Source organism: Palaemon carinicauda, chromosome 23, assembly GCF_036898095.1.
Source record: "Palaemon carinicauda isolate YSFRI2023 chromosome 23, ASM3689809v2, whole genome shotgun sequence".
Taxonomy (NCBI): Eukaryota; Metazoa; Arthropoda; class Malacostraca; order Decapoda; family Palaemonidae; genus Palaemon; species Palaemon carinicauda.
In genome coordinates this window covers 86,337,271-86,354,770 of record NC_090747.1, presented here as the reverse complement: position 1 = coordinate 86,354,770, position 17,500 = coordinate 86,337,271, and the positions used below count along the sequence as shown (strand labels likewise).

The window sequence follows — 17,500 nt, the reverse complement described above, 5'->3', positions numbered from 1 at the left end:
TACGAAAACACATAAAGGTATTTCAACAAATGGCAGATGGAAAATATGCATAATATCATACTCTAGCTAAGTAAGATTATTATTCTTGACTGAGGCAAAGGATTTAATTTCTAGTGTTTATCACATGTACAGTTATGCATGAAAATATCATTAAACATTTTTATTCAAGAACTGAACCAAAATCTTTTCTAGGGGATGTGCTAGATATTCTTTTAAGCACTAAATACAATATTACTAGTGTATACCACTTAAACAGAACTTAAATATATGAAGATCATAAGTAATTGAAACAAATTTCACTTAAAAAAAAGACTATCAAAATATAACTTCAATCAAGGTCTTTTATTTTTTTCCCAATGAATTATTAGATGAGGCTTAAATCTAAGTAGATGTTGGGATAATGATAATCCTGGAGGGATATTGACATACACCTCAATGGAAATATAGAATTTGAAAGCTGGTGAAAAATTCCAAACCTTTTGAGTGCCACTGGACCTGTTCCACATCAAAGATTTCTACTCCTTCAGCCTTATCGAATATACCCATTAATTTTCCCTTTTTCTCTTACTTTATTTTTACATGTGAAAACTTTTTAATATTTTGTAAAATTAGAAATAAATGGAAAGGAAATTTATTCAGCTATACATAAAAAGGTGTAAATTCCCAAGATTTAATTTTTTTTTTTTTGTGAGTTGGAAAAAAAAGCCGTGAAAAAAATTGTTTAGCAAAAAAAAAAAAAAAAAAAAAAAAAGTAGAGTGAAAAGGTTAAAGATTTCTTAGCATTATTACAAAATGACTCGAAAATTCACTTAAATAACAGTATCAATCTCAGTTTACTCTCCATAGTTATTAACTGTGTATACATGCAGTGCAATATTTGGTATATAAAAAACTAAGTGCATGTGTGTGTGATATATATATATATATATATATATATATATATATATATATATATATATATATATATATATATATATATATATATATATATATATATACTAATGTGTGTTTAGTATTACTGTATTAAAATTTCTATCTCTTCAGCTAAGGTGGATTAATTCTTATATAATTGTGAATGATCTCCTATATTTTCTATTATGTATCCATGAATCTCATGAATACCAAAACAAAAATATTACTAAAATTTGCAAACCCCTGTAAATCAAGAAATTTACAAATTTCAAACTAGTGAATATTATGGGCTGACTTGGTAATAAATATAAACCTGTACCTTAAAAAGCTTGAATATCAGACAATATAAGAAATAAATAAGAAATTAAAAAAAATATACATAAGATATAAAACTTCAGTATGTGCTATGAGCTGGGCACAAACTCTTGAATTACTATTTAGGAGTGAAATACATTTTTGATAGGCTCCCTGCAAGATATGTCCGGAATATCCAAACTACCGTGGTAACCAAGGAAATAATTAGAACCGGTGTGCACGGCCTATAATTGAGTGTCTGCTGAAGATCTTGCAGCTCTAGGGAGTGTAAAGCAGCAGTTGTAAAGGAGGAAAATTAAGGTCATACAGAGGCCGCAATAACCAACGTGAAGATTTACGTGGCTGCGACCTTTCAAGCCTGAGAATCGTGGCTTAAATATCAAAAGGCTTACCATATTGTAAAACATCTTAAATGACGACATTGTAGCCAAAGAATGAGCAAAGAATCGGTGAGCGCACAACAGACTTCATAGCCTATGCAAGCTGGTATTCTAGTGTATTTTATGGTAAAAAAAAATCTTCCAAGCACCAATATAAACTCAATAAAAGGGAAACCATAAAAAAGCAAAAGCATTATGAAGAATACCAGAATACAGAACAAATTAAGATTTCTAATATCTCTTAAAACTATTAGAAGCTCGTTTCATAATAGATTGAACCTAGGAACTGAAATACTAGGGTGGGTGATAAGAAAAAGGGGTGAGTAAGAGGATGAAAGGGAAGAAATACTAAACAAACCTTATCATTAAGAAAATACCCGAACCTGATCTACATGATTCTCTCTCTTACACAGAAAATCTTTCGCTTTCTCCTAACAATTATTCTGCCTATAACACACTGCACCCCTGTAATTAACACAAACTTGAGTTTCATATTTTACCATACAGCCATAATCATGTTGATCAGTATGAAAATTTCCTCTACACATATTAAACTTAGGAGGGTGACATTACTAACAATTCAATAAAAACAAATTACAGTACAGTATTAGTAACCAAGAACAATGATAGCATTCTTTGTACCATCTCTTGAACTATTAAGCTTTAAATTGTTTCCTAGTTGTATTGAGACATCATAAAGAAAGGACTAGAAAGCAAAGGTACATTAGAAACAATGTTAACCACAATTGAACTAGTGGTAAGGTGCAATATTGGGCAGCATCATATGAAATCCAGAAGTTTTCATCTCTTATATTTCCTGTCAAAGAGCCTGTGCATGAAACCGTATTAATACTGAGGGAAGAATCACTGAAATGAATAACAAAAAGTACTTTTGTGAGCTATACTGAATGCTTTGTCAAAGCAATATTTGATTTTGGGCTACAGCTGGCAAAGCAGTGCAACTAACATTAGGCCGAGACATTTAAGTATCGAGCAGTATTTATGAATGCGTCACTTTTACAAATTGTTCTTCTCAAATGATATCAAATGGGTAAAATGATATTTCTACTCCTCTTTCTTTCTCATCCCACAATGTTACCAGTTAAGCATTCCCCAAAAATGACCCTGCTGCTATCTTATCACCCCCTTCATTTTCATCAAAGCATTCAAAGGGGTTTTCCTTATCTTTAATTACAAATTTTCCACTAGCATCAGCAACAAAAGCTAAGGGATCGATATATATCTATATTTCTATATGTACATATATATATATATATATATATATATATATATATATATATATATATATATATATATATATTATATATATATATATATATATATATATATAAACACACACACATATATATATATATATATATATATATATATATATATATATATATATATATATATATATATATACATATATATATAATATATATATATATATATATATATATATATATATATATATATATATATATATATATATATATATGTGTGTGTCTGAGTATCTTTCTCACTCTCTTATTATCCAGTCACTCATGAATAAAAGTAGTCATCACTTGGTACAGAGAATGGATGTGACAAATTTGGAGACAGTGTACTGTAAATTAAATTTTTTTTCTGCCTATATAAACCCGAGTCCTTTACAAAAGATACAATATCAGCAGAGTTGGAGTACACAGCAGTTAAACTTTCACAATGAGGTGTAAACAGGTGGCTGGTAGTTACCTGTTGGGAGCAAGGAAGCGCACCACCACGCTTGCTCACTGAGCCCTCCCTTTGATACCCTCACCCTTTCCATAGGACTCATCCCTAAGTGGAAGAAGTCCCTATTCCAACTGGCTGGGAATATATCCCTTCCTACTAAAAACGCAGACCCTTTTAAGTGATGCGGAGTTAAGGTTCTTGACACCTGGTGCACCAGTGGCTTAGCAATGACATTGGGTCCACGACCCATTCAACAAAGGATACGGAGCAGAAAATACCTGCGTAGTAACGAAGATTACATATAAATATATATATATATATATATATATATATATATATATATATATATATATATATATATGTGAATGGGTTTGCATGTTTACAAAACACACCCACCTTGTCAGGAGAGTGGAACGACACTTATATAATAGAAAAGCTACAGGCTAGTGGGGCTTACCTGCAAGAGAATCTTTTCCAGCCGACAGGATTTCCGAATCTGTGCCCAAAAAGAGGAGATGATGAAAAGGGAACAGAAAAGGCTAGCCAATCTTTCATTCCCTCCAGTCTACCACATAACTTCCAACCTCAACCCGATGCAGCTATGTCACCTGCTGTGCAGCAACTATAGGTCCTAGCAAAAAGGTGTCGATTTAAGAAGGTAATTGGGAATAAACGTGATCTGCCATATCTAGACCCCTGCCTGGAGTACCTGCCCTACAGAAAGATCCTTACAGAATGCCAGGGTTGTGCCGAATCCTCTAACATCATGAATCTAACCCCAGTTCTCCTTACAGCAGAAGAGGAGAGTGGCAAATGGGTATGGTCAATAACTTCTTTAAGCCAAGAGGAGATTGTACTGTATTTTTAGTCACCACACTCTTAACTATCCCCTTCATGATGAAGAGTTACTGCAGGTGAGGTCGAGTTGCGTGCGTACAATTCAGGTAGTGGTAAAGCAGCTGATCAGGATTGTCGGTCACCGCTCTAAGGCTCACAACGTGAAACAAAGAAAACCTTGAGTCGGGAACTGACAAATTCAGGGTTTTAGCTACAAACTCAGCGATGAAGGAAAACGACACCTGTCTCCAGCGCTCGGTATGAGCTATGCTGAAGTTGAGACAATGAAACTCACTACACTACACTATTTGGAGGAGGCTAAGGGAAGCAGAAAACTATTTTGAGGTTAAAATTCTTGAAACAGACAAGCCTCAACAGTTCATAAGATGCCCTCATAAGGGACAGCAAGACCTTAGTGATGCCCTAGGACAGTGGTCTCACCTCCATAGTAGGATAGGAATGCTCAAAACTAGTACAGTTAGTTCTACAAAAAGGAAATATTAACTCTTTCAGCCTAAAGACCTAGCTCAAGGCTGAGTGATATCCGTTTACCACTGATACTGAGCAAAGCTTTTCTCTTTGGAGGTTAACTGAAAATCTGGCTATCAATGGAATAGTGGCTCCGAGAAAAGAAAAACCACTCCCACAACAACAACCACAGAAGATGGCCCATTCGACTTTGTACACAGAAGTTAAAACTTCCAGAGGTATCCAGTTATCTCTTGCGCAACTTTGCGTGAAAAGCCTTTTTCGGAGAGGAGATACTGGATAACTTCTCCACTTGTGAAGCCAAAGCAATTCCACCGAGCTGTGGATATCGGGATATGTGGTTGGCACAACAGGCCGGGGAGAGGAGGCAATTTTCTTTGAGTCTGTTAAAAGCAGTAGAAGATATGGATACCATTCTACTTAGGGCCATTTTAAGTCATATTGAGGTTGGAAGTGGACCAGACTAGGATCAAGACAGTTTTGATCAGGCAAACGGCAGAAAAGTATACAGTAAGACATCAAGACCCTCCATGTGTGTTGGAGGGCGTCCGTCTATCTCTACCTCTGCATCTGGCACCGATGGGAAATTATCGGAAGTTTCTAATTTAGTGAGGTTGTAATTAGGTTGATTGTTAGTGAACCTCAAAAAGTCTGGATCTTGTTCACTATCCGATGATGCAAAGACCATTCTCACCCAACGATCTGCATCCTCCTGCTCAGCTAATCCCCCATGATGTTCTTCTAACCTGGTATAAAGCGAGCCGTCAGACTGATTGAGTTAAGCACTGTCCACTCAAGGATTTCCACTCCTAGTTGACAAACCTGCAGAGAAAAAGTATTGTCTTGGTTGTTTATATATGCCACTATGGTGGTGTTATTGCTCATCAACACCAACCAAGTGACCAGTCAAAAGAGGTTTAAAGTGTTGGAGAGCAAGGAGAGAAACTCAAAGCTCCAACACCATAAGGCATCGACGTTCTGGTCAGCCTATCGTCCCCAAGCTAAATGCAGTAGGAGGTGAGCTCCCCAACCTTCCTTTGACACGTCCGTGAACAAACAATGTTTGGTGGAAGCTAATGATAGAGAAGGGACCATAGGTGGTGACGACCGTTCGAAAGGAGACATTCCAAGAAGGCTAGTTGCCACAGCAACTTTGACAAAACTGTTAAAATAAAAGAGACAACCACCTTCAAATGCGTACCAATCTGTCCTGAGATGAGAAGACTCTCGAAAAACTACAACTGAGATGAGTCCATACCTAGATAGGTTAATCTTTGTTTGGACAATATAATCAGCTTCTCTCAATTCACCTTGAGCCCCACCTTGTGACAGAACAAAAGAAGATTGTCTTGGTGGAGAAGGAAGACTATCCACCAATCGTCCAAGCAGCATCACAAAGGACAAATGCCATTGGCGTGTGCCCATGCATATACTTTGGCGAAAACTTGCAGAGCTCTTGAGAGACCAAAGCAAATGATGTTGAATTGGTACAATCTGCTTGCTATGACAAACCAGAGGTATTTCCTGGAATTGAGATGGATTGGGATCTTGAGATACACATCCTTCAAGTCAATCATCATCATTATGTCTACAGGGTTGATTGCTTGCTTGACTGTGCCCAAGTATGTCTACAGGGTTGATTGCTTGCTTGACTGTGCCCAAGTCCCGATCTAGTACCAGGTTTTCAGAACACACTCGTTCAAAGCCGAGAGGTCTATGACCGGTCTCCAGCTTCCCCTGCAGAAGCCTAGGGAGCAATCGTCGACCTCTTGGAGAGCGCCCTTCTCTAGCATGACCTGAATGTTTATCTGAAGAGCTAAGTCCTTCCCCAATGCCTGGCTCTAGGACAATGACATCGCTGGTGGTTGAAACAGAGGAGGGGGAGAGCTGATGAATAGGAGGTGATACCAGGACCAAAGAACATCCATAGTCCACTGATCAAGATTTTTAGGGAGGTGATACCCAGACCAAAGAACACCCATAGTACACTGATCCAGATTTTTACTTTCACTGAGGGGCGAGCCTTCCAAGAAAAGTGAAAGGGGACAGTTCCATCCTGTTCGTAATACTAGGTCTGCAATTAATTCTAATAGTCAGGCCTTCTCCATCATGAGGCTCAATATTATACACTATTCGAGAAGTTTTATTCCAGCTGTGATGACCAAATTGTGGAATGATCTCCCTAATTGGGTAGCTAAATAGGTAAAACTTCAAAAGTTCAAAGTTGCAGCAAATGTTTTTATTATGAACAGGCTGTTATAAATTTTTTGACAGTTTAAATATGACATATCTGTTTTGATGTTACTCTTTTTTAAATATTTCAAGGCAAATTTTTTCTCATATCGTTTATTTCCTTATTTCCTTTCCTCACTGGGCTATTTTTCCCTATTGGAGCCCTTGGGCTCATAGCATCTTGCTTTTCCAACTAAGGTTGTAGCTTAGCTAGTAGTAATAATAATAATGATAATAAATGGCAAACCGACTGACTGTCTTGGGACCTGAACAAAAACCATTTGTGAGAGAGAGAGAGAGAGAGAGAGAGAGAGAGAGAGAGAGAGAGAGAGAGAGAGAGAGAGAGAGAGAGAGAGAGAGAGAGAGAGAGAGAGGGGGGTATATCGGATAGGCCGGCTGGTCTAAATCTTGAGCGTGGGCTTGAGAGGGTGCGCTCTAGCTCTGACAGGTGTAAGGTCTCTTCTCAAAGATGGTTCTGCATTACTCTCCATCCTGAAAGCGTGCACTGTACGAGTGCATCTTAGATCCCATGGGGTATGTGAATAGGTGAGACTCATCTGGGCAACACACGAAATATTGAGGCACATCTGGGTGCGTGTGAAGTGGTGAGGAGTATCTGGGTGGCGAGAAAAGGGTGAGGCCTTTCTGCGTGGTGCACGAAATGGTGAGGCGCGTCTGGGTGGAGCATGAGCGGTAACTCACCTATTCCAGACCTTTAACAGGCTGAGTGTCCGCCAGCAGGGTGCATGGTGGGGTACACGCTACTACCACTGGCTCAGGAGAGTAGGGGTTGTTTTGCAGATACAGGCTCTTTAATCCGGCAACACAAGGATCTTTATGAGAAGTGAGCTTCTCAAATACGGCCCGTGTGCGCGTGGGAGCCATGTCTACTGCTACCCTCAAGTGGTGTAACATTGGAGGACTTCCAAGGAGAGAGAGACTCTTCTGTGCTCTTGGTGGAGACAAGTTGAAGGCATTCCACACCAGAGTGGAAACGCTCTCCTCTACTTCCTTCCAAGCAAGAGCCAATACCAACAACTCTACGGAAGGGAGGCAATCCAAAGCAGGTCCATACAACTCGCAGGACGTTGCCCACCTGTAAACCAGATGAAAAATTCTCCTGAGAAAAATCCCTCCCATTCTTCTGTAGGAAATGGTCAAGTCTTCCAGCCTCGAGACTTGTCCAAAAGTTAAAGGGCCACCACTCTTCTCTGTTCGGCTTCTGGAAGAAACCAATGGGGAACGGTCAGAAGGAAGCATACCAGGGGTCAGAGGAAGAGGTCAAGATTTCTTTGACTTCGAGGATGACCACGAAGGAAAAGAAATAACTTTTGGACATCATCATCTTCCTCAAACAATACGCAATCTACTGGGAGGGTGACCACTCCCTACACTTGTCACATGAAGGTTCCTGACTGCAGGAGTACCCTCTGCAGGTAGCAGCTAAGTCACAACAGGTGGGAATCCTTCTCTTTGGCAATCATGACCGCTGCAAAGAGAACGAATTATAAAGCTAATTACTGTACAGTACTCTAGCCCATCGAAAAACTTCTGTTCTCACTGACGGCTGAATTCAAAGTGGGTGCTCAATGAGAAAGCAGGGGGCAGGGCTTCCCCGCTTCCAGTCCCTAACTACTGACCACTGGTTTACACATTATAAAAGTTCAACTGTCACCTACTCTAGCTTCGCTAATATTCTATCCTGCTGAATGTAAAGGACGAGGGTTTGTATTTGTGCCGTTACAACTAGTCTTTCAAAATCTTTAACATTGAAATTATAAAAATATTACATTGCGTGAAAATCTATATCATGGACTCCTCTTTATTTCGCAGGTTTCTGCAGGTAGACAAGTTTTTCAATATATTTTTCTCCTGATTTTTATTATCGTTTTATCAAAATTAAGTAATTTTTGGACCTAAAATTAATAAAGTAAACAGTAATGAATAAAATTGTATAAATTTAATTCAGTAGCAAGCATGCAATGTACAGTACACGTTTAGTTTATCATGAAGAAAAAACTGCACTGTGCACCACATGGTGACATAAAACTGCACATCTATATGATAAACAAAACTCAGGAAGCATGATATGAGTAGCTTAGCTTGCCCAGATGATTACGAACAAGGCACGCTATTGGCCAGAAGGGGAGACGCAACTAATCTGAGTATGTTGAGTGGATGTCGGACCACAGCAGACTGTAACATTAAGTATCCCGCACTGTCCAGTTTGGTTTTATGCATAAGTATCTGATATCAATTTGCATCTCTATCCGAGTTGTGTGATGTTTCTTATTTCTCTTTATTGACTAAAGTTGTAACTTACTTTCAAGCACTACAATGCAAGGTAAATGTTCTGTACCTTCTAAGGCTTGTGTTAGTGTTAGAGGAAGATGCTTACTATGTACTGCAGATGAAATTTCTTGACATGCTTAAAGACAGATGCTTTGCAGACATGGGCCACCATTATTGCATCAACAAACGTTCACAACATCAACAGGAACGAAGAAAATATGCAGTAAGGATGACGGCAAACGTAACTTTTAACAATAGCAAAAAGGATGGTAATTTCTCGAATTACGTCCATCGTAAGGATAGAATCTTCATTAGCTCTTTGGATAAATGATTATAAGAAAAAGAACATGGCACTGAAGACCAACAACATACACGAGACACCTAGGCAGCTCTATGGCAAGTTTACAGATGGCAGTGTCAACAACCTAGAACCAGAAACATCTACAGCATCTCCCACCAAACAAACTGAATTTAATGCCAAAAAAGGCTGATTTGATAAATTTCAAAGGAAGTTTAACCTTAAGAGTGTGTCCCTGCTTGGAGAAGTTACCTCTACTGACATACTGACCAATAATGAGTAAGTGAAAGAAGTTCCAGGCCATCATCAAAGAAGGGGGTCACTAGCGTAAAAAAATGTTTTCAATATGGCTGACCTCTTGGAAATGTTTGCCATTGCAGACTTTCTTTATAAAAGAAGAAGCCAGAGCAACTGGATTCATGGCCTACAAAGACTGGCTCACATATATAATGTGTGGAAATGCTGCAGATTTTAACCAGCGTTTATTTACAAGTCCAGAAACTCGAGGGGTCTCAATAACAAAATAAGACCATGGAGTCAGTGCATGGGATGCACAACCAAAAGGCATGGGTAATGAAAGGCCTGACATCAGATTGGTTTTATCCCCAAAGGCAAGTTTTATCCCTACAGAAATGGCTTTAACTTTAAAAGTGCTGCTCCTAATGCTGGATGCAAAGCCGAACAGAACATCGCCGATTCAGTCAATGGATCCTGGCATTATTCATGCTTTCTAGGCACTTTATACGCAGAACTCCCTACAATAACTGGTCGAGTCTATGAATAATAACTTCTTGCTGAAGAAGTATTGGCATGGGTACACCATTACAGCAGGTCTCTAAAATATTCAGAAGGCCATAAAGGATATGAAGAAACACTCAATTGCTTGCTGTAAGAAATTGTGGCCAAAGATGGTTAATGACAGTAAAGGATTCTCTTCTCATGAAATCCACCACTCGGTAGTAGGAAAAGCAGCGAGACTGATTAAATAAATACAATTGTCGGTGACATAAATGGCTTGATCATAGACCACTCACTCAGAATTGTTAGGGGATGAAGATCTGGTGGAGATGACACATTTGGCAAGCGAGGACAATGAAGAAGAGCATGACGATCTTTGGAAAAAGGAGTCAACTGGCCTAACATTAGAAAGCCTCTCAACTCCAGAAAAAACAACACAAGAACTTCAGGCAATGACTTAAGATTGAGACCTGCAGGCGATTCGTGCATTACAGGTCAGAAATGAAATTGACAGAGCCATGGAAGTTTATAACATCCTCATCATGAGAAAGGGCAGCGTCAGCCCTTGCTGACCACTATGTTCCTCATCTGCACACGCACAAAAATGGACGACAACACGGTACTACAGTACACTGTTAGGATAAATGTAAGTTGCTTCAGTGGACAACAATGAAAAAGATATTGCACCGCCTGGTGAAGCACCTGCTAAAGTAGTGCTTTCAGAAGAGTAGCAAAGCTCTTCTTTGCTATGAAGTACATTTACCTCATAATTATCGTTATCTACATCAGTACTGCATAGCTAGTCTTCATCGTCATGAATCAAGTTTGTATCTTCACTGGTGTGTGTACTCATTTTAATTCTTTTATGTATATACTGTAGTATGTAAGGATGTATTTACAGTACAGTAGGAAAAATGACCTTAAAAGGGGTTTAGAGTGTACAGTATAACAGGTTTATAAAAGTGTTTGGAGAGTTTATAAATGCTTAACTTTACAGCAAATTTCTGTATGTATCTACAATGTAGTTTTTCAGGTATCAGAGGGGGGGGGGGGGGGGGAGTTGGATTGCAATGCTGCCAATAGCCAAGGGATTACAGTACTGTACTGCAAATTTCCTAAGCAATGAAATTGTATACTCTAAAAACTAAATAATTTGTTTATCTAAGACAAGTTGCAACATCAATGGTTCCCTAATACAATAGTAAACAGAGAGTTAACCGTCAACAGAAAAGAAGAAATAGCTTTGTTAAATAGCTTCCCATCATGCAGTAATTACTATAAATTTGTCATCTTCTACATAACCTGGATAAATCAAATTGTCAACAAACATATAAGGCACAGTATTACTGAATCAATCTGTCATCTACTAAAATTGCTTCATAAAAGTTCATGAATAGATTTTTGATGCAGTTAAATAGATGGGTCTTGTCAAAATCGTAAGCAGTCTGTGACATAAGTTCCTTCAATTCCTGTTTCCAATTGATAAGAGAAAAATTTCTGTAGGAATCTAATGAAATAATTCAGCCCTCAAAAGCATCCTCCTCATGCATTAGTTCAGGCATGTTTAAAACACAAAAGGCCATGCAGTTCAACTACAAATATAATATTGTACTGTTGACAAACAAAGAAAATACAAATAATCCATGAATGTACTCACTTCAACAACAGAGGGCATCAGTCAGATGAATTGCGAACACAATCTGTGAAAAAGTATGGAGAAATATTAGTACTATGATTACAAATACATTTCAAGGCATTAATTTTCCTAAACATGATTATCTCTTAAAGATTACTGAAACTTCAAATTCACTTTACATTTTATTAGGAATATTGTCAAAATAAACAAAGTAGCCCTTCAAATGTTATATTACAAACACAATGCACATATTTTCCTGTATTTAAAAGCCTACTGTACCAGCATATATGCACCAACTTCTCAAAAATGAGCCAAAAACTAAAGACAAGATGACGCGTACCTTAAATTCTCTCAAACTAGTTCAAAACACGATGGTCCTATGATAAAAATTCACAATCAGTAACTACTAATGTTCATATAAAATTGTGATGTCTTTCAGTGTCAGTCTAAAAGCACATACACTACATGAAAATACAGAGAAACCTCAGAGGGCAAGCCTTTCTCTGTTCAAAAAATTGTTTCTAAACTTCCATTTTACCTCTGCCAACAAAGTAAGGAGGTTATATTCATGCCCCTGTTTGTCTGTTTGTGAACAACTTCCTGGCCACAATTTAACTCATAGGGTAGTGAAACTTTCAGGGACTAATTGTTATGCCGAGACGTGGAAGTAATTTTACTTTGAATGTCCTTGATCCTAGGTCAAGATCGAGCAAAAGGTTGACTGAATTAACCATAACATTGACCCCAAGTTCACACATGGTTGTCACACACACTTCAAATACGGCAACAGTCTATATTGATTCTGGAAAAGACAAGCTGGTTTTGAGAAATAAGCTGCAGAGGTCTGCACTCTCAAGAGTGCTTTTCTACTTTTGCCTCTGCAATAGAACAAATTTTCATAAATCCAACAACAATTACATTGTCGGAATGTGTAAAACTCAAGATAATCCTGCTGAAACACAGATAGCTACAATACTGTAAAACCAGTTTAAGCTATCTTATAGGAAGTTACAGCACATATTCTTCTTTGCTTAAGGGGTTAACTACTGCAATGTAATTATTCAGTGGCTGCTTTCATCTTGGTAGGGGTAGAAGAGACTCTTTAGCTTTGATAAGCAGCTCTTCTATGAGAAAAACACTTCAAAACCAAAACAATGTTCTCTAGTTTTGGGAAGTGTCATAGCCTGTTTACCATGGTCTTCCACTGTCTTAAGTTAGTTCTCTTGATTGATGTTACACTCAGGCACACTATTCTACCTTGTTTCTCTTCCTCTTTTTTTTATTTTTTATAACATATGTGAATTCCCAAATTTAAAGTTAACTCCTCTTTAAAATTTTATTTTGATTAATCATTACTTCTTTTGTAGTTCATCTATTTCCTTATTTTCTTTCCTCACTGAGCTATTTTTCTCTGGTGGAGCCCTTAAGCTTACAGCATCCTGCATTTCCAACTAGGATTGTAGCTCAGCTTGTAATAATATAAAATTTTTAATTGGGATTCTTTTCGTGATTTTCAGTATTATTACACATACACTGAGGACTTAGAAGGGTAAAGATGTGAAAATGCATAAAAAAAGTTTATATGATTGTAACAGAACCAAGAACAAAAAAGTTTCCAAAGACTGAAAGGCACGAACAGTGCTTGTGCCTGATCTAGCCATATAACCTTCAAATCAGGCAATCTTTTGTCCTTATTACAGGTTAAAACAAGTTAAATTTTCATTAATTACATCTAATTATTAATGTTTCCACTGATTTTATGCATGTAAGTACTATACTGTACACTCTTGGGGCTTTGCGAAGCATTATTACAATTCACATTAACTCTTATGGGGAAAATTGGATCTATCCTCAACCAGCCTTCTGGAGAGAATTTTGTTTCACCTACGAGGTTCCACAGTACAGTACTGTATATGACTAGTAAGTCAATAACAAACAACCAATATATTTCCAGGTAATCAAATATTAGAAAATTATTCTCAACACTTAACTAAAAAATCCTTTTCACCACATATAAATGTACGCTGAAAATGTTAAGAGTAGAATTTCAATATTTACTACATATCTAAATTGAAATCCATGTTCAAATAAGACTTTAACAGTCATCAATTGCAGTAATAAGCCCAAAGAGCTACCAAATGTTGAGACAGTAATATAAAGAAGTAAATTATAAATGATAGTACTGTCAATCATTTGAGCCTTTGACAAATAGGAATAATTTTTGGAGGAAATTCATAACCAATTTCAGGTTGGAAAGATTCAAGGAATGTCTGTAATGGTCAAATACATCAAACGAACTTAAAGGATATACTGAAGGCCGAAACACACCTACTAGAAAATTGTAAAGACTTCCTTGCAACCTTTCCTCAATAAAACCTATTACTGTATCTTCTCAAACAACCATGTTCTCACCAAGGACCTCTATTAGACTTGCATCCTACTTTTTTTATTGCACAGTACACTGTATTTCCTTTCTATAGATAAAGGTGATATTTCTCAGGAGTTAAGCCATGACAGTCAATAAATAGAAAGAGCTTCAATAAAGTTCTAGGGCCTAGGCTACACATATTAATACAGAGGCCATAAAACTTCTTTGTATCCTGTTATTGCACTCAGGATTAATTACAACTGTCCTGAAGTTTTCAAAATCAAATTATGAAAAGCTAGCACTATAAGTTATGGGAAAACACAAAACGATAACAATAAAGTCAAAGGAAAACCAAATGGAATGAAAAAACTTAGTCTTTTATAAATTTCTCTACCTTATGTACCAAAAACACCTGAAAATTATAATCTGCATTCGTGTCGTTTAACTAAAACAAAATATAGTAAAAAAACAAATACAATTTCCAACTAAATGCAAGTTATTGTGACAAAACAAACAAGATAAGAACACATTTCACTAATATATCCACAAACTGGACCACTGACAATAACTGCAACCATACAACCTTTAATGAATGACTTGCCTTGTGCAAAAATACCAAGAGGTACCTCTCACATTGCATTTACTTTTCAGCTATTCCCTTCTCCGTCAGTTTAAACCATCTAACTTGACCAATTTTTTGTTCTTATTTAAGAACTAATCCTTTCCCTACATTTTTTTGAGTGCCTTGAAGTATGATTGGGTTGTCACAATAGGAAACACATTCAATAAATCTACAATATTATAAAAAGAAAAATTTAATGTAATAAATCTCAGATATTGTATGAAAAGATCATAATTAAATACTGTAAAAAAACAATATTACATATTTTAAAGCAGTAACCAAGACAAAATTTACAATATGAAACTGGTCTATTTGCTGACTTTTGCAGCTGAAAATTGTAAGCATGCGAGTTAGGCGAAGCCTACCGTATGACAAAATTTAAGAAAAATTCGACTTACAAACAGCTTCTTGCAACCTATTAAGTTTTAGTTAAGGGCGTCCTACTAGCAACTCATATGGAAAAAAAAAAAAAAAAGTCACCAAAGATGCTGAAAAAGATAAGCCTGGAAAAGAAGGGTCGTCAAGAATTTTATATAGAAGGAACCAATTCATGAAGACTAATGAAAATATCTCCACTTGAAACTACTATCAGCAAAGCTTATCAAAGGTGTCATGACCAGCTAAATAGAGAATCCAAATAATCAAATTTTGAATGCTCTCACAAATTCCTTTTCTAACATCTTCAACACTAAAGGGAAAATTTAGTCATGTTAACAAGTGCTACATAAAGTTTGCAAATAGAGTATGAAAGTTCTTAGAACAAATTATTCTGAGAGCTAATTAGGAACTACTGACACTGTGCAAACAAATAAGCAAATAATGTGTAATTACACAAGGCTACAACTAACAAGTTAGGAACAGGTGATTTAAGCTTGGTTATAAACAACCAAACAACCATGACATCTTCTGTAATCATTGCAAAAATTTTAATTGAGATATCTATTCCATTTACTGCAATTTCTGTATAGAGTAGTTATAACTCTTGCCAAGTAGTTCACTGGTCCCAAAAGCACCTCATATAATGACAATAACACTAAATATGCATTCTGTTCATAACGACAAACGCATAAAAAATCATAGCTCTCATTCAAGGTATACTTTTCATATAGACATTAATGGTGTAGTTTACTTAATTGAGGAAAAAATACTACATAGTTAGGCCACCACTGATTTCTATTCCATTCCAAATACACAAGTTAGAACTCAGAACAATGGCTTGCAAAACTGTCAGCACTCCACTAACGAGAATCTCAAAGCATTCAATATGGTGTCACAATCATAGAATATTTATGTTGAAAAATAAAAAAAGATTGCTTACCCTAATCAAAAGTTCGCTTATCCTAATTTAGCAGCATAGTCTTGGAGCAAAAAGGCTCAAAGGAACTAGTATTTACTGCTTGTCAAGGCTAGGATCACACATATCCAGTCTTTTCTCTTTTTAGGATGAACTAATATTTCTTTAGAACAATGCAGTACTGTGATTCACTAGGGTAATATTACCCAAAGTCTGACAGTAGGCCTACGCAGACTGACATAACTTTTCTTATAAGAATAGTGGTTAACCTTTACTCATATACTATCACTAATAAACATAAAACCTCATAGTCTTTCATAACCCAACATAGGGTGTTGTGACCTCTCAGGAGGGTGGCTTGGGCCTACACACACCAGGTCCTGTAAACTAAACCTACATAGAACGCAGTGTCCTTACTCGTTGTACACAGAATTACCTTCAAAGGGAAACAATACATATATACAATACTTCATTATGGTAACAATTCAACACCAGTGATCTTGGCAAAGACAAAATCCTCCACTCTAGTATAATCGAGAATACGAACTATGCTTTAATGATAACAATACTAACAGCATAATACCTAATGTTTGCCTGAACCTGTTACAGTATGCTTGGTCACAGATAAATTTTGGGGTGTATGTATGATAGTGGCCATCTGCATGTATGATTACGGCTAATTCAGAATACGGCAGTATAAGGAAGGTGTTAAGCCACCCCATTAGGTGAGTAGGAGAGGACACGGCTTGTAGGTTAGGTTAGGGGGGAAAGTTAAGGATAGTTGATGTCCATTTTTACTACACGAGAGGAACTGGCCGCTGATATACAAAGGCTCCTAAATTTTTACCAGTGCACCATCACAAGTAATCATAGAACCTTCCGTTCCGCCCTCAAACCAAACTAGGCTATAGTATAGAATAAGTTTGTCACCAACCTATGCTTAACTACTGGTAGACTAACCGAACTAAATCAACTTGCCTAGAGTTAGATTTAACACGAAAGTATAGTATTTCTTGCAGGTACAGCGTAGGCTAAGACTTACCGGTGTGACGGACTGAACGATCCCCCGGTCTCAGAATTCTCCTTGACATTGTATAATGGTTTTTTTCTGCCATTAGCTCGCTTCGATCGCATGAAAATAAAACATCAACCTCGTATGTACAGGCAAGCGGTAATGTTGAGCTGCGCAAGCTAACATTACGGGAAAATAAAACATCAACCTCGTATGCACTGGCAAACGGTAATGTTCGCGCATGCGCAGATTATCAAGGAGAATTTTGAGACCGTTCAGACCATCACACCGGTAGCCACCATTGTTGGTTGTAATTCATTATAACTTACAGTACAGCACATTTCATCTCTCAACAATTT

General features: G+C 37.1%; 1 protein-coding gene across 4 annotated transcripts in view; it reads right to left on the bottom strand.

The window, feature by feature from the left end:
- LOC137617207 (ubiquitin carboxyl-terminal hydrolase 47-like) overlaps positions 1–17,500 on the bottom strand; it is a 143,792-nt gene that overhangs the window by 125,407 nt on the left and 885 nt on the right. For 3 of the 4 annotated variants that reach the window (XM_068347126.1, XM_068347129.1, XM_068347127.1), the window contains exon 2: positions 11,867–11,909. Coding sequence is in view for 2 of the 4 variants with exons in the window: in XM_068347127.1 (XP_068203228.1) it covers positions 11,867–11,884 (18 nt within the window). In the remaining 2 variants the exon portion in view is untranslated. Of the gene's footprint in view, positions 1–11,866; positions 11,910–17,500 lie in introns of those variants that run through there. The other variant, XM_068347125.1, reaches the window with a different exon arrangement.